Source organism: Pyrus communis, chromosome 10 (genome assembly GCF_041283825.1).
Source record: "Pyrus communis isolate YQ-2024b chromosome 10, ASM4128382v1, whole genome shotgun sequence".
Taxonomy (NCBI): Eukaryota; Viridiplantae; Streptophyta; class Magnoliopsida; order Rosales; family Rosaceae; genus Pyrus; species Pyrus communis.
The window spans coordinates 31,295,209-31,320,855 of record NC_142574.1 but is presented as its reverse complement, the minus strand read 5'-3'; the positions used below and the strand labels follow the sequence as shown (position 1 = coordinate 31,320,855).

The 25,647-nt window shown below is 38.1% G+C and overlaps 2 protein-coding genes and 1 pseudogene across 8 annotated transcripts; 2 read left to right on the top strand and 1 right to left on the bottom strand.

Moving 5' to 3' along the window:
• Positions 1 to 7,614: 7,614 nt before the first annotated feature.
• On the bottom strand, positions 7,615 to 13,610 carry LOC137727462 (G-type lectin S-receptor-like serine/threonine-protein kinase RKS1). 5 transcript variants are annotated; one of them, XM_088678316.1, is made up of 11 exons: positions 13,302 to 13,610; positions 13,131 to 13,173; positions 12,479 to 12,541; positions 11,722 to 11,790; positions 9,988 to 11,578; positions 9,588 to 9,710; positions 9,108 to 9,280; positions 8,763 to 8,973; positions 8,433 to 8,670; positions 8,154 to 8,307; positions 7,615 to 8,056 (listed from the first exon to the last, which is right to left on the bottom strand). In XM_088678316.1, exons 5-11 carry the CDS (start codon positions 11,291 to 11,293, stop codon positions 7,751 to 7,753), a joined length of 2,511 nt encoding a protein of 836 aa, XP_088534442.1. In that variant the 5' UTR covers positions 11,294 to 11,578; positions 11,722 to 11,790; positions 12,479 to 12,541; positions 13,131 to 13,173; positions 13,302 to 13,610; the 3' UTR covers positions 7,615 to 7,750. The 5 variants fall into 5 exon arrangements, with proteins under 5 accessions (XP_088534442.1, XP_088534443.1, XP_068322415.2 ...); XM_088678317.1 differs by having other exon boundaries at positions 9,108 to 9,277; positions 13,302 to 13,609; XM_068466314.2 differs by lacking the exons at positions 12,479 to 12,541; positions 13,131 to 13,173; positions 13,302 to 13,610 and having other exon boundaries at positions 9,988 to 11,762.
• A 2,960-nt stretch (positions 13,611 to 16,570) lies between these two features.
• LOC137728584 (G-type lectin S-receptor-like serine/threonine-protein kinase RKS1) lies at positions 16,571 to 19,816 on the top strand (annotated as a pseudogene). Its single transcript, XR_015952574.1, has 7 exons — positions 16,571 to 17,898; positions 17,985 to 18,122; positions 18,220 to 18,362; positions 18,495 to 18,705; positions 18,795 to 19,032; positions 19,154 to 19,304; positions 19,379 to 19,816. The product of XR_015952574.1 is annotated as a G-type lectin S-receptor-like serine/threonine-protein kinase RKS1 (transcript).
• Positions 19,817 to 21,658: 1,842 nt separating this feature from the next.
• On the top strand, positions 21,659 to 25,237 carry LOC137727463 (G-type lectin S-receptor-like serine/threonine-protein kinase RKS1). 2 transcript variants are annotated; one of them, XM_088678418.1, is made up of 8 exons: positions 22,004 to 22,139; positions 22,303 to 23,104; positions 23,215 to 23,352; positions 23,556 to 23,683; positions 23,854 to 24,067; positions 24,193 to 24,430; positions 24,538 to 24,688; positions 24,780 to 25,177. In XM_088678418.1, exons 2-8 carry the CDS (start codon positions 22,339 to 22,341, stop codon positions 25,080 to 25,082), a joined length of 1,938 nt encoding a protein of 645 aa, XP_088534544.1. In that variant the 5' UTR covers positions 22,004 to 22,139; positions 22,303 to 22,338; the 3' UTR covers positions 25,083 to 25,177. The 2 variants fall into 2 exon arrangements, with proteins under 2 accessions (XP_068322418.2, XP_088534544.1); XM_068466317.2 differs by having other exon boundaries at positions 21,659 to 23,104; positions 24,780 to 25,237.
• The last annotated feature ends 410 nt before the right edge of the window (positions 25,238 to 25,647 follow it).

Below are 25,647 nucleotides of genomic sequence, written 5' to 3'. Positions count from 1 at the left end.
GTTTGTTGCTTCGAAACATGTTTCAACCCTCGTGTCATTATTCATTCTCGTTTCATTGAGTCTTTGTACCTTGAGTAACTTGATCCATGTCTTGTTTTATCGATTGGTGTTACACATTCTACTCTGCGATTTCGTTGAGTGATGGTCCGAAATCGTATCCTGGTTTGGATTCCGTTGAGTGATGGTCCGGAATCCTTCCTACTCCACTCTGCGATTCCGTTGAGTGACGGTCCGGAATCGTATCTTGGTTTGGGTTCCGTTGAGTGATGGTCCGAAATCCCTCTTACTCCGCGATCCCGTTGAGTGATGGTCCGGGATTGTATCCACCTTAGTTCATGGAGTTTAGTTTGAGATGGTTGCAAAGTGTAGGTTTTGGATGAACAGTGTCGCCTAATTCTACTTTCATTGTGTGTATGTGAATATGGGTGTGAGATGTTATGGTCGTTTAAAATGAACTTTTGGATGTCTGGGTGCCTCCCTCGGAGTTTTCAAAAGTTTGGTATTGATTTCCTATGAAAGATTTATATTCAAGGTTTATAAATTATGATTGATGGCTGGTTTTATTATTGTATCACATGCTTATTTTATTGTCCCTCACCCGAGTCTCTCAGCTTATCTGAGTGCCTGAATTACCAGTGCACCAATTCCATAATATGGGCATTGACTTTACATATGACAGGTTTGGGTAGATTATGAGAAACCGCTTAATATTTTGGTTCCGTTGAGTGGTCCGGAACCCAATGTTGTTGGATTCCGTTGAGTGGTCCGGAATCCTTGCTCTTGTTCATTCCGTAAGGTGATTTAGAATCCTAAATTCGAGTAGATGGGAATTACCCACAATAGATATTGTGAAAATAAATTAGAATTACCATGTTATTATTCTTAATCCAAATTGGGAATTATGTAGAGTTCTTTAATTAAATTCGTGAAATGATATGTTATCTCATTGATTGATTAACGTAATTAAATGTTAATATTGTACTTCGTGATTCCTTGATATGTTACAAGCTATGTATTGAAATATAATGTTGGAAGTATAGTGATTAGTATGATGAAGTGAAATGTGATGTAACTTGGGTATTGGAAATGGTTATGACACATGATTGTAATGCATATTGAATTGCTTGGGAGATGTGAGGCTAGTAAATGACCGATGACCCATTGTGATGTGGATTTTACTCAAATATTGCTTTGCTTCGTTGAGTTTCGTGAATTGGGTAACTTGAATCATGTCTTGTTCCTTCGAGCCGTTGTTATGTTTCTTGGACTTCCGTTCAATTCAGTTGGGTGGATTGGAACTGAGTTCTGTTTGGATTCCATTGAGTGATGGTCCGGAATCCCCTTTGGAGCCTTGGTCCGTTGTGCGGTCCAAAATCCCCTTTTCCAAAGATGTAGTCTTCAACTGAATTGTGTTGCTCTAGCCTTGCGTTTCGACTTGTTGTATGTGTTATTGATGATGTGATGGTTGACATTATTGATTAATGTGATTGTGGAATGACGTTGGATATGAGTGGAGTTATCATGAGTATTTTAGTTGATTAATGTTTCTAGAGATTAATATGTTCTTTGTTAATTCTTAAATATGTTACTCGCTATGAAACGCGAATTTATGTGGGAAACGTGAGGAATTTATGTGAGGGTTGAAGTGGGATATGTTAATCGTCATGTGGGATTATTATGTTGGATACCATGGTTATTGTTATGACTAGACTTGTTGATAAATGTGGCTAGAGAATGGTATTATACATCTTTGATTCTTTGAAATGATATATGTTGTGAATTACGGTATCATGTTGTGACATAATGGCCTATATATTGTTGGAGGGGAAATCATGATTTTCAGATGGGTTGTTATGTAACCCTGAGTCTAGTATTTTCATGCTTGTCAAGTTCTATTGACTGATTGAGAAATGTTATACCTTTCGACTTAATCGGACTGTGTTATATGTCAATTATTGTGCATGACGAACTACGAATGGCTTGATCCCTGTCTAGGGTACGTAGGCAGTCTAACAGGGAGGTTAGATGCAGCCATAAAGCATACGAAAATAACTATGTGATTCGATTACTGAGTTGTGCTTGGCCATATCCCGGAGGTGGGATATGATAGATACGGATTTTTGTTGACGCCACGTGTCAATTCTGGACGTATGTCGGGATTGGGGCGTGACATAGTGGGTTGAATGTCATAATACGCACACTTAGTTGTATTGTCGCTGTTGTTGGGTCTTCCCACCATCGTCTTTTGGTCTTGGTTGGCTACGTTGGTTGGCTCCAGTTTGTGACTTGTGATGGCTCGCGATTTTGGAATTTTAGTGCAATAGGTTTGCAACAATTTTTGGTTGCTTGGTTGCAACAGGGCAACTTGGAACGGTGTTTTTTAGGTTCTGCAACTAAGGTTCTAAAAGATACTAGGCGCTAGTCGGACGATGAGCTGAGGCTTAGCGGCTAGACGGGGCCTAGGCATATCTAAATAAATCTGTTATATTTCGTGTAAATAAGTGTTTGTTTATACTTAAAATATATATAATTACATCATAAATTATGATGAGTCAATATTATATTCTAAATTTTACCCTATTCTTAGTATTAGTTTGTTGATTATTTTGGTAGAATTTTGATACTTTGCTTTATATTTTCAACATAGGATATTCGACTTCCTCTGGAGCAAAACATAATCAAATGGACGAATTTTGGAGTGATTCAAATTGGAGGACGTTCGTGTCTCTTGCTGTCTTCATATCAAAATTTGGAATTTTTCTACCAAGCGGTTATTCTAGCGATCAAATAAAGAAGCAGTGCGCATTGATGAAAAGTGAGGTTTATGGGCTAAAACTGAGTTTTTGGAGCCCAAGATGACATCAAATGGGTTTGTGGCCTTCTGGAGATGTTCAAAATAGTCCAAGCTTTAAATCCAACTATTTTGGGCCAGTTTTGGAGCTAACTTAGGTCCAAAACGTGGCTATGCAGATTTTTGGGCAAATTTACTAAGTTAATTTAGGATTATGTTTCCTATTTTATTTCAATTTATTAGGTTTCCTAGTTTTATTCTAAGACCTTTTCAAGGTAGGGTTTTATTTTCTAGTAGTGTAAATAAGGCTTGTTAGCCATTAGGGTTCGCTACACAACATTGGAGGGGAACGTACTTGGAGAATTTAGCTAGGCTTTTATGCTTTGTATTTTCAAGGTGTTTTCTATCCTTTTTCTATTTCAATAAAAAAAAAATTTATGGTTGTTCGTAGCTAATTTTCGTTTGCTAGGGTGATGCCTTGAGCCTTAGTATGAATATGTACTTTTTATTTAATTACTTATGATATTATTCATGTATACTTTGAATTACTAATCATTGTGCTTTAAACTGTCTCCATATCTTAATGCTTAGCTACCATTAGGATGTTCAAATAAGTAATTTGATGCAATTCGGTCGAAATGCCACTGGGGAATTGAGTATTGCTTCTTGTGATTGATACTTGTAAGTTCATCTAGGGCGAATGCCACATCTTAGGGGTTGCATGGTTTTTCAAAAGGTTTTCACAAAGCGTAATGAGTCATGCATGCTTATATTTAATCTGAATGCCACAGAAGGATTGCATGTTTGATATATGTTCTAGCTTGGATGCCATAAGTATATGCATAAGGAAAACCTAACCTTCAAAGTTGCATATGTAATTCATAAGTAATTGATAAAACTACATAGGATTGTTAAGGGGACGGCGGAACCCTAGGCTTTTACAATTTGATTTTCAAAACTATTTTCTTTTGTTTTCTTTACTTTGTCAATTTATTTAATTGTTTTAATTTAAAATTTTGTTTTTAAAATTTTAAGTCATAAAATCACCTTTTTCCAATTTTTGTTTTCAATTAATTAAGATTTGGTATTTACATAAATTATTCATTCAATTCCTGCGGAAACGACATTGCTTTAGCTGTTTATACTACAACTACCTTGTTCTCTTGCAAGTATTTTTAAGTGTTTTTATCCCTACTTTTGCAGGTGGTAAAATTTTTATCAAATTACAAAATAAAATGACATATATATTATGAAGTACTGAAACATAATGAAAACATGGGGAACAAGCATATAATTTGTGTTCATTTTAGTATTCAACAAGTTTCTTACAATTTATTTTTAAAAAATAATGCAAAATGAAAGTTATCTATTTTCTGTCTAAATGAGTCGCAACTTAGGTGGGTGTCTAAGCGTATTTAGGCGGGTTAGGCGATCTAGGCAGGCGCCTCAGCAGGTCTTGGTGGGCACCTCAACAGGTCTAGGTGCCATTTCTAAATTTTCAAATGTCTAGTCATTAATCGGGACAATGGCCAACTGTCTAGTGCCTAGGCCGCACTAAGCAGAGATTTTTAGAATAGTGTCAGTGTCTGCAACTATGATAAGTCTGCACCTACAGATTTGTGACACCTACACTGTACCAACCGCTTTTGGTTCTGCTTTGGAGAGGACTTTCAAATTGTTGCACCTACAGGTCCCACGCACTTTTTCAACAGGGAAAGGGATCATCTCCGGATCCCTTCCTCCTAATCCATCAAATTAGGGAATTCGTGCCGTTGAAAATTGATCCAACGGCTAAAGTTATTACAACTTTTAAAGTGGATCCTTATTTGTAGCCGTTGGATCAAATTTCAACGACACAGATCCCCTTATTTGGTGAATTAGGAGGAATGGATCCGAAGTGGATTCCTTTCCTTTCAACAGGCTAAATTTCAATTTTATATTACTTAATTTGTTATGTATTATTTTGGAATGAGTTTTGTTTTAGGTTGATTGCTTTTGGCTTTATTGGACAAGTCACCCATTGCCCTATGCCTATGGGGCTTCCTTGACTTCTCTGTTACTACGTTCAAATTGAATATTGTCATTGGTCAACAATCTCCAAAAGCACAGATCTTTGCTTCCATTGTCACAAATGGTGCAGAAAGTTCAATTTATATAAGCCAACTTCCTACTCCTACTATTCAAGAAGATGTGACTTATGTCAAGATTGGTGAGGACCTTAATCAAGATTAATTACGCTCATGCCGAACGAACCTCATGGGTGGACTTTTGTTAAAAAAAGGAATGATGCCGATGAAGATTGAGTTTCTCAAGGGTGCTTTGGCATCTTTATGGAAGCTTCACAATTCTTGGAATTGGTACCTCTAAGTAGGGAATGCATTTTGACCTTCACTTTTACACCGAAAAAGATATGAGAAGAGTGTGGGGTGGTGGAACCTGTACACTTCAATTTGGTCTTTTTAGGTTGTCTCACTGACAACCAGATTTCAAGCCTGGTGTGAAATCACATCTTCGTATTTCACTATTTAATTCTATGTATTTTGTATTTTTGTATTTCAATGGCAACCATGTTTCTTTTGTATTTTTATATTTTTTTTGATGAACCACGTTCATTTTATTTTGGTGTTTGAATTGAATATAGCAAAAGATAGTTTACGAAAAGTTTTAAGTAGGAATGTGCAGAATGAAAGGTAATGAAACAAAAATTCCTGCACAAATAAATACTTTTAAGCACTTGAATTACAAGTCTTGTAGCCTAACACTTACCACCTAATATTCAAGGTTTATTAATCTCAAATGCCTAAAATTGATCGAACGGGGATTAACTAGAGATTAGCCCATTTTAGTAGTCGAGGAAGAAACTCGGTCTTGTAACTAATAGAGAACGTGAAATGAATATAAAATGGTCAAAATTGGGATAACTCCTGCCACTCTTTTTCTTGTACAGTTATCAGAGTCCTATTCTTTTATCTCCCTTATAATTGAGTCTGTTGATATACTCTTGGCATGTTACGATTTAGGTAATTGTCAACAATACCAACAATGTCAATGTATAGGTGCCAAAGTCGCATGGAAAAAAATTAAAATCCATTTCAGACACTGAGATGCCCCGAAAATCTTTATGAAAGTGTTGCTTGTGGTTTTCCTCTTCCGATTCTGCACTTCCAGGGACACCCTCAACATCTGAAGTATGTTGATTGTTAACCCTTTCTTCTCCAAAAAACAGAATCATACTTGGATTCACATATTCATGAATAAATCACCATATCGTCACCTTTGGTATTCTTTTTACTATTCTTTAGCCAGTAATTTGGTTCTATTTTGTTCATATGCAATGGATACATGTCAACAAATTATGCAGTGCTTAGGAGGCCATTCAACAGCATCGGATGTCTTTAGTTAGGGGGGATCATGTTGTTGGAGATTGTGAGTGGCAAGAAACATGATACTATGACAGCTTTTATTAGGAGGGCCATTCCATGAACTTGATAGGACATGAAATTTATACAAACTTTGCGAACAATATACCTTTGCTACTTGCTACTTACGTTTATCCCTTTTTCTAAATGTTACTTTCAACTGCTAGTTTGGCAGCCGTGGAGAGAAGACAGAGCCTTAGAATCATGGATCCGTCTCTGGAGTTGTATCAGTCCAGTGAAGTCATGTGGCGCGTTCAAGTCTGATTCTAGTAACGACTTGACAATAACTGAATCCGAAGAGCGTTAATGGTGCAGATTCTGGCTTGAACAGTTGTCAAAGTTCCGTAATATCTTTGGCAGTTGACAAGTTTTGAATATCATCAGTAGTCATTTTGGAAGTAAAAATAGGCAACTATAAGTCAATTCAACCCACAGATACGTCGTTGTTTAGTAGCTCATACCAATTGACCAAAATTGCCAAAATTCAAAGAAGCCGCCAATTTGTCAAACCAAAAGTGTCAATTTATCCCCACACTCCATTTATTTTGTCGACAATTTGTGATGCTTGTTCTGGCGTGCCAATGGGAGGGTTAGCATGTCAAGACAAGTCATGGCTTGTCACGACATGTGACATGTCATTGCATACCAATAAAGATGTTTTAGTGTGCCACAATGCGAGGATTAGCGTGTCAAAGTGTTTGAAAAATGCATGGCATGACACGCTAACCCTTGCATCGTGACATGCCAAAACATTGTTGTTGGCCTTGACATGACAAGCATTGCGAATTGTCGATAGAATGCATGTCATGCCACGCCATGCATTCTAGTGACAATTCACGAGGCTTGTTATAGCGTGCCACGATAGGAGGGATAGCATGTCAGGACAAGTTATGGCTTGTTAAGACATGTCATGCCTTGCATTCTGCCAACAACTCACGAGGCTTGCTATGACATGCCTTTTTCTAAAGTTTGCCTACTATTTAGGAATAATTAAAAAAAAAAAAAAAAAGATATAGGAAAGAGTAGACCTCGAGGCCTAAAATTATTTTTTTAGAAATTAGTACAAAACATGATGGTAATCATATATGAACGTGTTTTTACCGGCCAGCAAGAACACGTTCATTAGTAGCTAGAGCTGAAAATTTACACGTGTTCTTACCAGTAAAAAACGTTCATTATGTGAGTTGAATATTTACAAGTCCTAGTCTAGTCCGAAATAGTCCAATACAACAAACGCACCCAAAAGGTCCAGCCAAATTTGAAAAAAAAAGTCCAAGCTTTTGTGTTAATGCATGCATGCAGCAACCAAACGCCACAGGAAATGGCGTATTTTTTTATTTTTATTATATTTAATTTTTATGAGTTCTAACATCAACAAGCTTCGCTTTACTTGGAGAGTCTTCATTTTCAAGGCATGATAAATTTCGTCCACCCTTTCTTCACACAGTAACAAATTGTATGTAGTTAATACATTATCTTTTGCAAGTCACTACAAGTACATATATATTGTGGAACATGTTGGGTAATCCTAGGCCTTTCTTTAGCGAGCTTCTATTTCTGTACATGTCACATCATTTATAGAATTAGCTCCTTCAGTACTCGTTGATGGATCTACTCCAGTACGACTCCTCGTCAACAAAAATGCAGGCTGTTTTGGGGAAAGAACTGCTGCTTCGTTACCTAGCATGAAAACAACCGCTGACATGGTTGGCCGGTCAACAGCAAACTCTTGCACACACAAGAGGGCAATTTGGATGCATCTCACAACTTCATTGACATGGTACGATTCGGCCATGGATGGATCAACGATTTCCAAGGCATTGCCTTCTCTCCACAAGTCCCAAACCTAAAAGAGTTTTGAAAAAAATCAACAAAGCATGAATAAAGTAGGAGATAAACTCGTGGGAAAATCATTGTTTGCAAATAGGCTATAGTTAACTTACATATCCAACCAAATTTGAGTGGGGATAATTTTTGTGGTGATAACCAGAATTCCTTCTGCCAATTATGATTTCTAGCAGTAATACGCCAAAACTGTATACATCAGATTTTACTGAAAAAATTCCTTCCATTGCATACTCTGGTGACATATAACCACTGCAATAGTATAAGGAGATCATGGTGAGACTTGTTCTGGGAAGTTGGAACAATTAATTAACCTACTATTTTGGTAAGCTCTAGGCAACATGTATCTTCAATTTTGATGAATTTAATTAACTTACTATGTTCCGACCACACGATGTGTATTTGCTTCACATTGGTCCCCCAGAAATATTCTTGCCATACCAAAATCTGCTATTTTGGGGCTCATGGATGCATCCAGTAGAATATTACTGGCCTTTAGATCTCTATGGATAATCCTTAATCTCGAATCTTGATGAAGATATAAAATCCCTCTAGCAATCCCACAGATAATCTCAAAGCGTTTTGTCCAATCTAAAAGATTTCTTTTTGTTTCATCTGGATATAGTAAGAAGTTAAGACCAAATAAATTCTTGTTGACTTTAGTTTCAGAATGAAATTAAAGGGAAAAAAAAAGGAAGAAGACGTACCAAAAATAAAAGAGTCCAAACTTTTGTTTACTACGTATTCATAAATTACCATCTTCTCTTTATCTTCAACGCAGCAACCTATAATCTTGACAAGGTTCCTGTGTTGGAGTTTTGCAATTATCACAACTTCATTCTTAAACTCTTCAACTCCTTGACCAGAATTCTTCGATAGTCGTTTCACCGCTACTTCCTTTCCATTATGAAGTACACCCTGAAATTATAATCCAAACACTCATGTTACAATTCATTTTTAAGGGCGTCAAAAATGAATTGTCATGTTTGTTGTAAGCTTCAAGGTTAACTTGAAGTTATGCATGATTCGGAAAATTATAGGAGGCTAAGTACCTTATAGACTGAGCCAAAACCTCCTTTCCCAAGCTTGTTCGCTACAGAGAAATTGTCCGTGGCAGCTGCGACGGTTGTTCGATCAAAGAATTGTAATTCTGAGTTTATTTTACTTTGATCATTGAGATCTGTTCTATCTTCCATGAAAAACATATATTTTCTCTGCCTCCCTGCTGTCATGAAATACATAATCAACAAGCAATGCAATGTTATAGCCTTTTGGTCATAAACAATCCGTATTGCGCGACACTACAACAAAACTTACAAATAACTGTTGGCATTAATTAGTTGTACAGAATAGAGTGAGTAAAAGGCCTCATAGTATACCTGGCCTGTAGCCATTAACAAGCCTTTTACGCATCTCAATTCTTACAACTAATATTAGCGACTATAGTCGTTTATTGTAATATTGACGTAATAGAGACCCTCGACCGACACAAGAGGGATACTAATTAAGATTGAGAATCAAAATTTATTTACCTTTGCTCTTCCTCCTTACCAACCAACACAAAACGAAAACTAGGCCAAGGAACACAAGAGCGGATAATAGTGAAATTCCCAGCCTTGCCTTCTTGCTAATTACAGAACCATTTGCAAATTGAGCTACAAGGACATAAAATAAAAATAAAAAAACCAACGAATTCAACAGTTGTGAACTGTAAACAGTAACAAATCACTATCAAAAATCAAGGAAAACTATGGGGTTTTCTCATGTACGAGATAATTGTGGGATGTAATTAGCCAGGTGGATCAGGGCAAAGTACAGCCGGCCAACCAACTCGCAACTACTATCCAACAAGATTTGTCTCGTATTGGAGAAATTCCGGTAGAAAGTGTAGAATACAAAATATTGTGAGAAAGAAAAAAATAAAGTGAGTACCTAGAGTAACTGCATCAACTCGTACATACAAGTCCTGCCCAACATTTGAAAAAGTTCTTGTGTCTATCAAGTCCCCATACCACGTCATGCAACCCTTCCCTCCTCCCGTTTCATCTGCACTCGCATATGCCATGCAAGAACAATCCTTCATGCACTCTTGCTCACACCCTTTCAGACTCAAATTCATTTTCACACGTGCCCCAGATGAGTCGGGTACCTTCACGCGTGCCACCTTAACAAACCCTTCCCCATTTTGGCATGTAGACGCTCCCGATTTTCTCTGGCATCCACCCGATCCAACTCTCATATACCAATCCTGGGGGAACTTGGGTTTAAATCCGGGCAGACAAAGGCAAGAGAAGTTATAATTGCTGTACGGGTCACAGTTACCATTTGGACCACACCGTCCATAGGAGTCACACCACTCACTAGGGTTAGAGCTTCCTTCGCTCCATTTGTTTTCGTGAGCTCCCCATATGAACCGTTTAACAATTCCTGATTCATCTAGCACCCCCCTTGTGAATACTGAGTCATTTGGAACAGTTATCTCCATATACATCTCATCTTTATTGTTCACAAAGTTGCGAACACTATTAGTTGTATATTCGGGTACCCCGCTAAATCTTTTGCCGGTCCAAGTTCCACCTCGAAACCATTTGTCTCGACCCTTGTAAACCATCAACTGCGGAAACCCGGTTGGGTCAATCTCATATGAAAAATTCCCTGATCCGGGATCATCCTGGGACTTCCAAGATGTTAGGCTCCAGTTCAACCCTGACCGCCGGTTCTGCCCAATCTTCATCCAAGGAAGCAGTGTATCTGTGGGGTAATCAAAGCCTTGCCACAGCTCCCTTGGGCTACTACCATTGTACTCAAGCAATACAAGATTTCCTGTATCCCGAAGTTTGGCTACGGAATTGTTTGGCAAAGAGACTGTGACATTAGTAGACCAAAGAGGGGTATTTTGGTCCCTCCCATAAATGACAAGGCCTCCATGATCTCCACGAATAGCTAGGAGCCCAGTTCCAGTTCCAGAAATAGGAATTATGGGGTTGTCTCTGTTTGCAATCCAGACGATGGTTGGGATTGGAATATTGTTGTACCAAACTCCGATGTAACGGTTATGAGAATTGCCTGGGCTAAAAAAACCTAGTTTAAAATTTTTTTTGGCGGAGAGAAGAAAGTCGCCATCTCTTAGGGGTTGGTTTGGTGTAATGGCGTCTAGGACAACAGAAATGGAAGAGGGAAGAATCACAAGGAAGATAAGCAATCTAATTATGACAAAAAGGAATATAGTAGAATTCATGGTTAGTTTCTCAGGGGTTGGTTAAGTGCTAAAAAGGTTGCTTCTTTTAATGGCAGCAGAAACAAAGAGCCGGAAAGGTTAGATTTTATTTTTCTTTGTCGAATGCGCAACGTTAAAGGCTTCCAGATGTTGAATTCACCGGCGAATTCCAGTCGACGTAAAAATACTGATCCTAGCTAGAAGGTCCACTTGACACGTCCCGACCCCGATATTCTCCGAATACAAGGATAAGCACGTGCTGGCCAACACCCGAGGGTGACGAAAGCCATTTATTGAGTGTAAAAACTGAAAACAAACGATAAATAAGGTTTATAAATATAAAAAAATAATGAATATGCGAATAAGGACCGTGTTCAGAGCACACCTCTAATCTAGAACACTAGAAGAAAATAATATAAAATTGAATGAAACAAAGAAGTGGGTCCTACACCAAAATGACTCGAAGATGCCGATGCGGAAGTGCTGGACGTCGAGATTGTATGTCTCAATTCTAAGTCCTGAAGAGGGCGCAAAACAAACATGAATGGACCAAGTTGATATATATATATATAATAAAACAGTTATCAACATACTAACCCCCAGGTTTTATGAAAACACATATATAATGATAAACATAGGTTTTCCGAAACCTAACATGTCGTGCAATATCTCAAATCATAACTTGTATATATAATAAACACTAGTGAATGTCCAATATAACTCTTCAGGCCCCATGCCGGCTCCCCGTCTTTGAGCAGACAGTTAGAGGAAAATAACTCTTCAGGCCTCATGCCGGTTCCCCGTCTCTGAGCAGACAGTCAGAGGAAAAAACACTCCAGGCCCTATGCCAACACCGAACCGTCGCCCAGAACGGACCGGATCTATCCTTACGTCCCGTAGCAGAAAACACCACTAGGTAAGTATAAAACCAGTGAACATACATATATTGAAAATCAACCTCATAGTATAAAGTCATGCATCATCTATACTATAAAGAGGTGTTCTAAACATATTCTAAATATCATATCGTCATCCATCAGATATTCTATAAGAACATGGGTTATAGAAAAAATAGTAATAATTCAAACTAGCATCAGTGAGCATGTTACCTCGTAAAACGTTTCATAAAACATAATCATCAAATCATGCTTTTCATGTATGCATTTCTACCATCAAAACATGCATTTTGAGAAGTGGTCCACTCACAGTACTTCGCCGTCGAAAAGCCACGCCATCTTGCGAAGAAGGAAACGCCACAGATAAACGCACCTAAACACATAAATGGTACATTTAGTCAAACTTTACTCAAACGATTGAATTTAGGGAAACAGACATCAGAAACGGGTTCAGAACGTCGAAATTAGCCTAGGAGGGGTCCCGCATGAAAACCCGAAAAATCAACGGTCAAAATCAAAGTCAACGCTGACCGTTGACCGGGTCAACGGTCAGACTGGGTCCGGGTCCCGGTCAACAGGTCAAACGGGTCTGGGTTTAGATCCGGATTGGGTTAAAGGGTTTGGACTTGGGTTGCATCCGGGTTTGAGCCTAAAAATGTTTGGGTCTAATGGGTTTAGTGTTAATGGGCCAAAGGCCATAAAGGGAACGGCCCAAAGGCCTTAAAATTAACAAAACAAAAAATAAAAAAATATAAAAAGGTTGGGTTGGGCTGCCCAGGGTCTTGGGCTTGGCAGGAAAGGCCCAAAGGCCTTGGGTTTGGGTGGTTCGCCGGATTCCAAGGAGGGAGAAGGCCGGAATTCGGCCGGAGAATTCCCAAGCTCCGTTGGAGCTCAAAACTCAACCAAAACATGTCATTCAATATACCAAATTGAAGCCCCGAAGGTAAGGAATCGAAATATACCCTTTGTTTCCATCATCGTGGCCGGAGTTGGCCGGAAAACAGCCTGAAAGCCACGGGTGTCCGCCAGAAACTGGGTAATATTCAAATGAGCATAACTTCTTCAATACTCAATGAAATTGGGTGAAACAAAAAGGAAAGTTGTAGTACTCAGCGAGACGAAGAGATTGATACCTAGCACGCGGGCCAACTAGCCGTGGTTTGGCCGGAAATTGCCTCGAAAGGGGCGGTGCTAGCCGGAAAACTGGGAAATGTCTCGGTTTCTTCGTGGTTTGACGTCCAAAACACAACCACGGGGTTAGAAAAGAGCTATAGGTGTGGGCATGGGTGTGTGTGTGTGTTCTTGTTGGAGAAAGGAGCACCGAGAGGGGGGAAAGAAGAGAGCACGGGTAGAGAAGAGAGAGTGAGGGAGAAGAGAGAGACTTTTCAGAAAACAAATAAAAGAAGATGGAAAAGGAAGGAACCGGGAACAAAAACAGGGGGTGAGTCCCTTGACCTTACCAATTAAGACTAAAAAAATAATTTTAGTTACGTAAATTTCAAGACGGATTGTTACACCACTTCATTAATGCTGAGTCAGTAGATTGATAAAGGCAACTTTCTAATTGAATGGAAGATTTGAAAAGTCCACGTCAACATCTTTTAAAGAATTTTCTCCTATGCTACGCGGAAGTTTGATGACCGCACACCTCTCATTCTTACACACTAATTGATGTGAACACATCTGCTAGCGTTCAAGTTTCCGGTCATAGATGTCTAACAATTGACAAAATTAATTAGATCAGTATAATATCTCTTCAATTACCTTGCAAGTTCGCAATCGTAACTGGTACTTTTGACGGTTTCAAAAAAAAAAAAAAAAAAAAAACCTGGTACTTTTGACATCCTACAAGTCAATGCACTCAAAATATCTTTAAGAGTTCAACTTTAGCGAGGTTCTATGTCACTACATGTCACATCATTTAACAAATTTTCTCCTTCAGTATTGGGTGACGAAGTCTTTGCATGTGTAGGATGTTGGATTTTCACCTATGCATTCTAGATTCGAAAATGTGCCCTCTCCTAAATTGTTGTAATAGTTTCAAATCCTCACCTCCCTTTAATAATAATAATAATAACTGTTAAATCCCCTAATTATCTCCATCTCCGTCACCACTCATCACGCTTATGAACGTGTTCTTACCGGCCAGTAAGAACACGTTCATTAGTAGCTAGAGCTGAAAATTTACACGTGTTCTTACCAGTAAAAAATGTTCCTTATATGAGTTGAATATTTATAAGTGTTCGTACCAGTAATAGCCTTTGTAAATAAGTGAAAAGGCCCAAAAAATGTTAAATGAAAGCTTTGCTTGTTGTGTTCTTCCTCCTCTTCCCATTTTGCACATCCGTTGACACCATAGAAACAGAAATATCTTCGAACTAGGGTTCTTCAGCCCCGGGAACTCCAGGTCCAGATATGTTGGAATTTGGTAATGCTCAAAAAGATAAAAAAAGCAGTGGTTTGGGTTGCAAACAGAAACAACCCCATCAAGGATACCTCTGGAATCCTTACTATAGACAGGTATGGAAGACTGCTTCTTTATGCTTACGATATGCATATTAGCCATAATCTTGCGGCTAATATGCATTATCTGGTATTCAAACCGTGAAAGTAGCCAAATCGTCAATGGAGAAGTTGTTGAGGATCGAACTAGTTACAATTGCATGATTATGTTACCCCTTTCAGTAGAAAACAAATCATGCATGAAAGACGTCTGCATGACATAGCCAAACCATGAAATACACTAGATACATATTCTTTCATCAGCTTTGGGCAGAAGAAAATATGTTAAAAATATTTTATGATTTAGTATATTCTATTTTACAGTTGATTGTGTGGTTCCAAAAATTTCCTTTGGAATAAAAGTACTCACAACATATAAATTAGAATTCTGATTTTCCAAAATAGTCATGTAGAACAATATCAAGTAATTCATTTTGGTGGAATATTAATTTAATGATTCTAAAAGACAGATATAAGAACATGTTGCTAGTGATATGGAACAACAAATTCTCAAGAGATAGAAACACGGTTATTCAATTGTTCAACAATGATAATAAAAAGATCACTTATTATACTGATGCTACTTTTCCAATTTTGTCTTGAAAAAAATGATCCTCATAATCAAAATTGATAATCAAATAAAACAATTGGTTTGAACAAAATAAACCAATAGTTATTTTCAACCAAATTTTGCTAATTCTGTAAATTATGTGACATGTACTATGGTGGAAGCTTGATCCTTAACAGCCTTGGATTTGAAATATAAATCCCTCCACTACATGACGCATTCACATAAATTAGAGTTTAAGAATATTGAGAGGTTTGTGGTTTGTGGTAATCCAACTTCAGCATACCATAGGAAGCAGGTAAGGCTTTTTAACTAGGTTTTGGCTGCTGGGGATTCATGTACAGGAGAGAAGATGTTGATCTGTGGTGCTTTGCTTGCCATATAAACAAATCCTATGACTGTTCAAATTGATTACCTTTATTTCATCTTATCATGGATCGCTTTTATCATAATGTCCACTACTAATCATACTTGGTATGAGATTTTTTGGTTCGCTAAATTCGTACGTACTTGGCCCCTTTCGAGCCAATTTGGCTCTGCGATTTCTTCGCATATGCACAGAAACGTTAATTAGAATTGTCTTTATCAACCCACTGGTTGCAACTGGTCAGAATTAAAGACGTGGAACTTTCTGGATTGTACTAAATGACAATATATAATATCACTTCTGGACTTGTTAAAAAGTTTTACTAGACCGGTCAAAATCAAATATCAAATCAAATAACAACCACGTATTGAAAAACTGAATTATTTCTGTAAGTGAGGATTTAGCTAGGTTTGAAAAATTATACTTTCGGCCAAGTCATGATTCGATATTATTCACCAACTCTTTTTGTTGAGTTGTTATTTGCTTTTCCGGATTTGGATCCTCTCCTGCCCAAGGAGAGGTTTCTCCTGATCAAATAACTTGAACCGTTGAATGAAAATTCAACGGTTATAATTATTATAATTTTAAAAAGATCATTTGTTTGTAACCGTTAGATTTTCATTCAACGACCCAAATTATTTGGTTAGGAGGATCATCTCTTTGGGCTCAGGAAAGGATCCAAGTCCCCCTCGTGGACTTTCGGTGTTCCTCCTGCCTTTTGCGCTGGTTATGAAAATTCTCAGTTCATCATAAAAAAAAAATAAAAAAAAACTAATGAAAAAGATTTGAAAACTTTAAGTTTTAACGAAAAAATAAAAGGTAAAGTGAATAGTATCAAGTTTGATTTTTTAATATAAAAATATGATTTTTCGTTAAAATAAACAGTACCACGAACTTTTCGTTAAAACTTCTAAAAAAAAAAAATGATTCAATATTATTGAGTTAAGCCCAGAATTGCGCCTTTAGAACTTGCCACGCAAAAACTTCGACGAAAACATCTAACATTGTCAATGATCCGACAGAAAAATAAGTAAAGCACCAAATGCCCAGAAAAATGGTTTTCAAACTACTTTTGCATGTTGTCTTCCTTCTCCTCATCGTCCTCTTCCCATTCTGCACATCCATAGACACCATAGCATTCAACCAACAGGTCAAAGATGGTGACTTCATAGTGTCGAAAGAAAGCAACTTTGAACTGGGATTCTTCAGCCCCGGCAACTCCAGCTCCCGCTACGTCGGAATTTGGTTTGCTCAAAAATATGAAAAGGGACAGAAGGTAGTGGTTTGGGTTGCAAACAGAAACAACCCCATCAATGATACCTCTGGTGTGCTCACAATTGACAGGCATGGAAATTTAGTTCTTTATGCTCTTGAGAATATTTCTATTTGGTCTGCTTACGTGTCGGTTCAAACCAGAAGCACTTCTGCGGCTCAGCTTTTGGATTCAGGAAACTTGGTGCTTTTCCAGGACAATAGAAGTGACAGCTTTATATGGCAGAGTTTTGATTATCCAACTGACACTTTACTTCCTGGAATGAAAGTTGGGTTGAATTGGAAAAAAGGGTTGGAATGGATCTTAACATCTTGGAAATCAGAAGGTGGCCCTTCAACCGGGGACTACAGTTTTCGGCTTTTTTCGAATCAGACTGCCATTCCACATTATTTTGTGTACAAGGGTTTAGCTAAGTATTGGAGATCTAATCCCGGGCCATGGCCTAATTATGTGAGCAATAGCGAAGAGAAGTATTATTTCCTTGTAAATGATCACACATCTGTAATCAGAACTGTCTTGAGGGACTATGGTTCATATCAACAACTGAAATGGAATGATGGTGATGATGAATGGAACTCTGGGAGGTGCCAAAATATCGGTGTGACAATTATGGACAGTGTGGTCCTAACAGCAGATGTAGCCCCGAAAATATTTTGTATGAGTGTGAGTGTCTTCCAGGGTATGAACCAAAATCTGTGAATGATTGGAACCGGAGAGATGGGTCGGATGGGTGCGTGAGTAAGCGAATTGGGGTGTCAAAGTGTGGGAATGGAGATCAGTTTGTGAAGGTGGTGCGTGTTAAAGATCCAGACACATCGAGAGCAGCACAGTTGTTAACAAATATCAGTGCAAATGAGTGTGAGCAAGTGTGCTTGAGCAATTGTTCCTGCACAGCATATCTGAGAGCAGAATGGGAAGGGCGGAGTGATTGCTTGTTTTGGTATGGTGATTTGATGGACATCTTAGTGCAGACAGAGTTGGGACGAGATATATATGTTCGCGTAGACAAAGTCGAATTAGGTACTCAATTTTCTTGTCTGGTTTTGGTGTCTAAATATGTTCTCCTTTCATGATTTTTTAATCCTTTATGTCACTCTTATTTGTAGATCAGAATACTAGAAAATCGAAAAGTTTTCTGAGATGGAGGGGTTTGCTTGTTATTCCAATAGTTTTTGTTCTTCTGGCATTTGTACTAATCATTGTGTTTGCCTGCTGGAAGCTTAAGAAAAAGTGGAAGACAGAAGGTATGAGAAGTGCTAATCCGTTCTGAATAGTTGAACGTAAATAAAAGCAATTTGATTTCATCTAACTGAATGTCTATTGGTTTTTGTGATAGCACAGACTTCGTGGAGGCAGATGAACTTGAAGCAACTAGGAGACACCCCGAGTTGCAACTTTTCGATCTGAGCACTATAATAGCAGCCACAGACAACTTTTCGCCCATCAGTGAACTTGGCCGAGGTGGTTTTGGGACTGTTTATAAGGTAAGTCCGAATTCAGAATTCCTAATCTTTTTATGATGGAATGATTTCTTCTAAGCAGTTTTGTTTGAGTCTCTGACTGTCTTTTCTTTTATCATGTGAAAGGCTAATAGTAAAACTGATTCTTTACTTTAGGGTCAGTTACCAAATGAACAGATTATTGCTGTAAAAAGATTGTCAAGAACGTCAGGACTAGGGGTTGAAGAATTCAAAATTGAAATTGCACTGATAGCGAGACTTCAGCACAGGAATCTCGTGAAACTTTTAGGCTGTTGTATAAAGGGAGAAGAAAGGATGTTAGTCCTCGAACACTTGCCGAACAAAAGCTTGAACTCCCTTCTTTTTGGTATGTCTAACTCAAACTATGGAGTATATATTTTCAAGTTTCATGCTAAAACGTACTACATATAATTACACAAATACCGATCAATGCAGATCACAGAAAAAGGTCCTTGTTGGATTGGAAAAAACGCTTTGAAATCATCAACGGGGTTGCTCGTGGAATTTTGTATCTTCATCAGGACTCAAGACTTAGAATTATCCATAGGGATCTAAAACCCAGCAACATTCTTCTAGATTCTAAGATGAACCCAAAAATTTCAGATTTCGGTATGGCAAGAGTCTTCCATGAAGACCAACTGCAGGACAAAACCAACAGAGTTGTTGGAACATAGTAAGAAACATACTAGCTCTCACACATTGATGGAATAAATCACAATAAAGTCACCTTTCATTAGCTTTCCTTCTCATTTTACTATTCTTCGGCTGTAACATATTGTTCTATTCATATGCAGTGGCTATATGTCACCTGAGTATGTAGTGTTTGGGAGATTTTCAACCAAATCGGATGTTTTTAGTTTTGGGATCATATTATTGGAGATTATAAGCGGCAAGAAAAACAACGGTGTTTATCAAGATGATCATTCCGTAAACTTGATAGGACATGTAAGTAACAGAAATTCTGCTAAAAATCTACCCTTTTTTTACTTCCCCTGTTTAAAATGATACTGTTACGACAGGTTTGGCAGCTGTGGAGAGAAGGCAGAGCCTTAGAAATTGTGGATTCATAACTAGAGTAATTTCAGTCAGATGAAGTAATGCGATGCATTCAAGTTGGGCTCTTGTGCGAGGAAGAAGATTCGAAGGACCGACCATCAATGTCAGCTGTTGTTTTCATGTTGAGTGGTGAAACATCTCCACCATCTCCTAATCAGCCTGCATTTGTCTTCTGAAAAAGTTCTTGTGATGATGCTGATCCATTAATTCCGAAAGGGTCAGATTCTATGAACGGCTTGACAATAACCGCATTTGAAGCTCGTTAGTTGTTAATGATGCAGGCTCTTGATTCTGTAATTACCAAAATTGTTTGATCATTTTGTTTCCCTTCCTTATTACTTGTATTAACCAAGAACTCATTTTCTAGCCTTTTAACTTCAATCCAATAATTTCACACCAAAGACATAGAGTTAAGATTACTTAATTCCATGTTTAGTTAAGATCAATGCACAGTTACCTGACGAATAACGAGGTCCATTTGGCAGTCGAGAAGTTTGAATTCAACTTAATCAGTAAGGGTAGTCATTTTCACACTCCCAGTTTCTCCTTCCGATGCCTCCCTTTACTTTTATTCTTTGTTCTATAAAACGAGGGTGGTGAAAATCACTTCGCAATCAGTAATCAAGGTGAAAGTAAAAATAGGCAACTGAATTACTGTCACCGAGTCGGTCAAATACCAGTTGAACAAAAATACCATATCCAAATAAATACCAATTCAACAAGATCCAAGGATCGACCAACCATGTCAGCCGTTGTTTCATGTTGAGCCGCGAAGCATCTCCACCATCTCCTCAGCAGCCTGCATTTGTCTCGTGAAAAAATTCATGCAGCGATGCGGATCCATCAGTTTCAAAAGAATCATGTTCTGCCGCTTAGCACTACTGTTTAGTGATATTCCTTTTTACTTGTAAGTGAGAAATATTAGGTTTGAATCTCGCCAAAGGTGAATTTGAACCACATTATTGCTAGCTCATTGTGAGGCTAAGTTCACTCCTTCTCTTAATGTAGATAATATCGTTTGTTTAAAATAAAAAAAAATAAAAAAAAAGAATCATGTTCTATAAATGACTTGACGATAACTAAATTCGAAGCTCGTGTGCACTTGATTTGTAGTATGATTATGAGCCCTTGTGATCTCTTTAACCCGCGTTAATTCTTGCTGCCATTTTGGCACAAGCAAATTATACAGAACCGAAAGATGTATGGTTGGGAGCTGTCACGCATCTCACATCTATAAATTACAGGACTAACTCTCTAGTGTGGTGTGACTTACACCGGCACATGTTACATAAGCAAAATTAAAAGGAAAACTCGATGGATACAACTGAACTGATGGCTAAAATTAGAACCAAAACGAAATGACCACAATGGTATAGTTCATGTGAGAAATGCAAATTACTGTACAACAATTTTTTTTTTAAACAAACGATATTAGCTATACCAAGTGAGTGGGGGAGTGGGCTAAGCCTCATCATGGACTATCAATAATGTGGTTCAAATTCGACTTTGATGAGAATTGAACTTAAAATCTCTCATTTTTAGGTGAAAATTATTACCCTTAAACAGTAGCATTATACATTTTCCCTTTCATTGCTGATTTTTTTTTCTTTTTTTTTGTTTAAATGGAGGCTTGCAGCCCAAACACTTTCTAAAAGTCGGCCCATAGTTAACATTGCCGTCAGCTGCTCAAGATTCGGCCCAATAAATCCAGACCTCATATTCAGATTTTTCGGAAAGGAAAATGAAAATTCCTTAAGAAAAGTCCCAATCTCTAAATTTTTTTTTTTTTTTTTTTTTTTTTAATTTTATGAACGATGTTTGGTTTATTTTGGTGGTTTGAATTGAATATAGCAAACGAGAGTTCATGAAAAATTTTAAGTAGGGGTGTGCAAAATGAAAGGTAATGAAACAGAAATTTATGTATAAATAAATGCTCTCAACCACTTGAGTTACGAGTCTTGCAGCCTACAATTATCACCTATATCCAAGGTTTATTAATCTCAAATGGCTGAAATTGATCTAACGCGGATTAACTAGAGATTCGTCCATTTTAGTAGTCGAGGAAGAAATTCGGTCTTGTAACTAACACAAAATCCTAGTGAAATGAATACAAGACGTGTACAAGTCTGATTCTAGTAACGACTTTGACAATAACTGAATTCGAAGATCGATAATGATGCAGGTCCTTGCTTGAACAGTTGTCAAAGTTCCATAATATCTTTGGCAGTTGACAAGTTTTGAATATGATCAGTAGTCATGGTGGAAGCAAAAATAGGCAACTGTAAGTCAATTCAATCTTTAGATACGTCGTTGTTGAGTAGCTCATACGACCCTACCAAAATTGCCAAAATTCAAAGAAGCCGCCAACTTGTCAAACCAAAAGTGTCAATTTATGGCGACAACTCAGAAAAATAAGTGAAAGGCCACTGGTTGATGGATGGAAATGCCCAGAAAAATGTTAATGAAAGCTTTGCTTCTTGTGTTCTTCCTCCTCTTCCCATTTTGCACGTCCGTTGACACCATAGCAACGGACCAACATGTCAAGGACGGTGACTTGCTGGTGTCTAAAGGTAATATCTTCGAACTAGGGTTCTTCAGCCCCGGGAACTCCAGGTACAGATATGTCGGAATTTGGTATGCTCAAAAAGATCAAAAAGCAGTGGTTTGGGTTGCAAACAGAAACAACCCCATCAATGATACCTCTGGAGTCCTTACTATAGACAGGTATGGAAGACTGCTTCTTTATGCTTACAATATGCAGGATATTCCTATATGGTGTACAAATGTGACGGTCCAAACCGCAATCACTAGTTGCAGGGCTCAGCTGTTAGATTCTGGAAATCTAGTTCTTTTCCAAGATAACAAAAGTGAAAGTTTTATGTGGCAGAGTTTTGATCATCCTACAGATACTCTCCTTCCGGGTATGAAACTTGGCTTCAATTGGAAAACGGGGATACAATGGGTCTTAACATCTTGGAAGTCACAAGATGACCCTGGAACTGGGGACTACACTGTTAGGCTCCGTTCCAATCAGCATTTCAAACCCCAATATTTTGTTACTTATAAAGGTTTGACTCCATATTGGCGAAGTGATCCACTGGAAGACCCTAGTTTTGTCAGTAATCAGGACGAAATGTATTACTTAATTCAAAGCGATACCACTCCAATAAGGGTGGTCTTGAATGATTCTGGGTTACTGCAACACCTGAGGTGGAACGACGCAGATAGCAAATGGAAGGAAATCTGGTCTGCGCCAAAATATCGGTGTGACCAGTATGGACAGTGTGGTGCCAACAGCAAATGTAGCCCTGACAATATCAATTTATTCGAGTGTGCGTGCCTGCCAGGGTATGAACCAAAGTCTGTCAATGATTGGAATAGGAGAGATGGGTCAGGTGGTTGTGTCAGTAAACGAGTTGCGGTGTCAAAGTGTGGGAACGGAGAGGGGTTCATGAAAGTGGCACGAGTTAAAGATCCTGACACAATGAAAGCAGCACGGTTGGAAAACAGTACAAGTGACAAAGAGTGCAAGCAGGTGTGCTTAAGAAATTGTTCTTGCACTGCATATATGACCATAGAAGCTGAAGGGCGCATTGATTGCTTGACATGGTATGGTGAGTTGCTGGACATTTTAGTGCACACACAGGTAGGGCGAGATCTACATGTTCGTGTGGACAAAATCGAATTAGGTACCACTTCTTGCCATGGAAAATTGAGTTTTAGATTTTCAGAATTTGTGATACATACTGCAATACTGGTTTTGATGTTTTCTAATCCTTTGTCCCACTCTTATGTGTAGCTGAAAATTCCAGAAACTCAAAAGGTTTGCTTAAAAGGAGGGGTATGCTGGCTATTCTGATGTTGTCTGTTCTTCTGGCATTGATACTAATCCTTGCGTTGTCCTGTTGGCGGCTCAAGAAAAAGAGGAAGACGAAAGGTATGTAGTCAGCGATTATGAATTCTTTAACCATGTCAACTAAACAGAAAGCATTCTACTCATTGAAGTATGGCGTTGGTCATAACACTTCTGCAGTTTGTAAATCACATCAAAGCTCTCTACTTCCGATGTCATTTTTTTCAAAGCAAATGGAGCAGTGAGGAGAAATGACATGGATAATGTTTTTCTTTTATTAATTGCAGATGAACTTGAAGAAACCAGAAGACACCCTGAATTGCAATTTTTCAATCTGAGCACGATAATAGCAGCTACGGACAATTTTTCTTCCGTCAATAAACTTGGCCAAGGTGGTTTTGGTACGGTTTATAAGGTTAGCCCAAATTTAGAAGCCATAGATATCTTATAATTGAATGATTTCTTCTCAGCATTAGAGAGTACTCTGTTTCTTTACTATTCTTCTTTAGCTTATTGCAAGTAAATATATCGTTAAAAGTGGCAATTACGTGAAAGCTTAATGATAATACTCAATAAAAACTTCAGGGCCAGTTACCAAATGATGATCGGATTATTGCTGTAAAAAGATTGTCCAGAACTTCAGGACAAGGGGTTGACGAATTCAAAAATGAAGTTGCGCTGATAGCAAGACTTCAACACAGGAACCTCGTCAAACTTTTAGGCTGTTGTATAAGGGGAGAAGAAAGGATGTTGATCCTGGAACACTTGCCGAACAAGAGCTTGGACTACTTTCTTTTTGGTATGTCTAGAAGAAAGATTCATTTGTTCATAATGTTTCTAAAACTATGTACAATATATGTGTGTGTGTTAAGCTTATATCAAAGAAAAATATGACATTTACATAGAAACCATATCATTTTGTAGACCATACAAGAAGGTCCTTGTTGGATTGGAAAAAACGTTTTGAAATCGTCAACGGGGTTGCTCGTGGGATTCTGTATCTCCATCAGGACTCAAGACTTAGGATTATCCACAGGGATCTAAAAACCAGTAATGTTCTTCTAGATGCTGAGTTGAACCCGAAAATCTCAGATTTCGGCATGGCAAGGATATTCCATGGGGACCAACTGCAGGATAAGACCAGCAGAATTGTCGGAACATAGTAAGAATCATACCACATTCACGCATTCATGAAATAAATCACACCGTACTGTCGTCTTTATATTCAACAGAGTTGTCTGTAATATGGTATTATCTGTTCATATGTAGTGGATATATGTCACCAGAATATGCAGTGTTTGGGAGGTATTCAACGAAATCGGATGTATTTAGTTTTGGGATCATCTTATTGGAGATTGTAAGCGGAAGTAAAAACAATGGTTCGTATCAGGAGGATCATTCCGTGAACTTGATAGGACATGTAAGTTACACAAAATCCGATAACAGTCCACCCTTACTACTAATTACTACTTACATTCATCCCTTTCTCAAAATGTTACTTTCAACCGCAGGTTTGGCAGCTGTGGAGAGAAGACAGAGCCTTAGAAATCGTGGATTCGTCATTGGAGTCGTATCAATCAGATGAAGTCATGCGATGCATTCAAGTCGGGCTCTTGTGCGTTCAAGAAGATTCAAAGGACCGACCGACTATGTCAGCAGTTGTATTCATGTTGAGTGGCGAAGCATCTCTACCATCTCCTCAGCAGCCTGCATTTGTCTTCAGAAAAAGTTCATGCAGTGTTGCTGATCCATCAATTCCGAAAGGATTATATTCTGTTGACGATTTCACAATAACTAGAGTTGAAGCTCGATAATGATTCAGCCTCTTGCTTGACTATAATTCCTAGATGATCTGTACAGTATACTGTGAAATGTAATCGTATAATGTATTCTAGATAAGTTCACGAGCGCCATTCGGACTCGGTAGCACGGTGCCAAAAATATCGAGAAATTTCAGTTCCTTCCTACAGAATAATGAACAAATCCGGTAGCTAGGTCTCTAACGAAATTTGGTCAACAATTCGGTTCGTTTGGCCGAACGGCTTTGATTAGAAGCTCCCTTTGGAAATGACCAACACAACATGTCTCTTGTATTCTTATAGAGTTCGAAATTCAAAAATCATAATTTTCTGTATCAAAATGTGTTTTTCATATTTTCCTCATGAGGAAAATGTTAAAATAATTAAAAGTAAATAAAAAGAAATTATCCCACCATTTTTTTGCGTACCGAGAAACTATGAAAAACTTAAAGAAGCACAAGAAAAAGTCACGCTGCAACTTTACAATGTATGAAAACGGTTTTAAGGAAGGACGATGATGCTTGCAGCCACTCTATGGGAACATAGACGAGCTGACTTATCTTGTGAAATTACTGGGATT

What these genes read in the sequence shown, in the direction of transcription:
- LOC137727462 (XM_088678316.1), bottom strand. Translation starts at nt 11,293, where the DNA reads ATGAATTCTACTATATTCCTTTTTGTCATAATTAGATTGCTTATCTTC. An exon ending in AGTTGATGCAGTTACTCTAG is followed by an intron (nt 9,711 to 9,987) that starts GTACTCACTTTA and finishes ATGTCCTTGTAG; the next exon opens with CTCAATTTGCAAATGGTTCT. An exon ending in ACTCAAATTTGGTTGGATAT is followed by an intron (nt 8,057 to 8,153) that starts GTAAGTTAACTA and finishes AAACTCTTTTAG; the next exon opens with GTTTGGGACTTGTGGAGAGA.
- LOC137727463 (XM_068466317.2), top strand. Translation starts at nt 21,853, where the DNA reads ATGGAAATGCCCAGAAAAATGTTAATGAAAGCTTTGCTTCTTGTGTTC. An exon ending in CTTGGACTACTTTCTTTTTG is followed by an intron (nt 24,068 to 24,192) that starts GTATGTCTAGAA and finishes ATCATTTTGTAG; the next exon opens with ACCATACAAGAAGGTCCTTG. An exon ending in CCGTGAACTTGATAGGACAT is followed by an intron (nt 24,689 to 24,779) that starts GTAAGTTACACA and finishes TTTCAACCGCAG; the next exon opens with GTTTGGCAGCTGTGGAGAGA.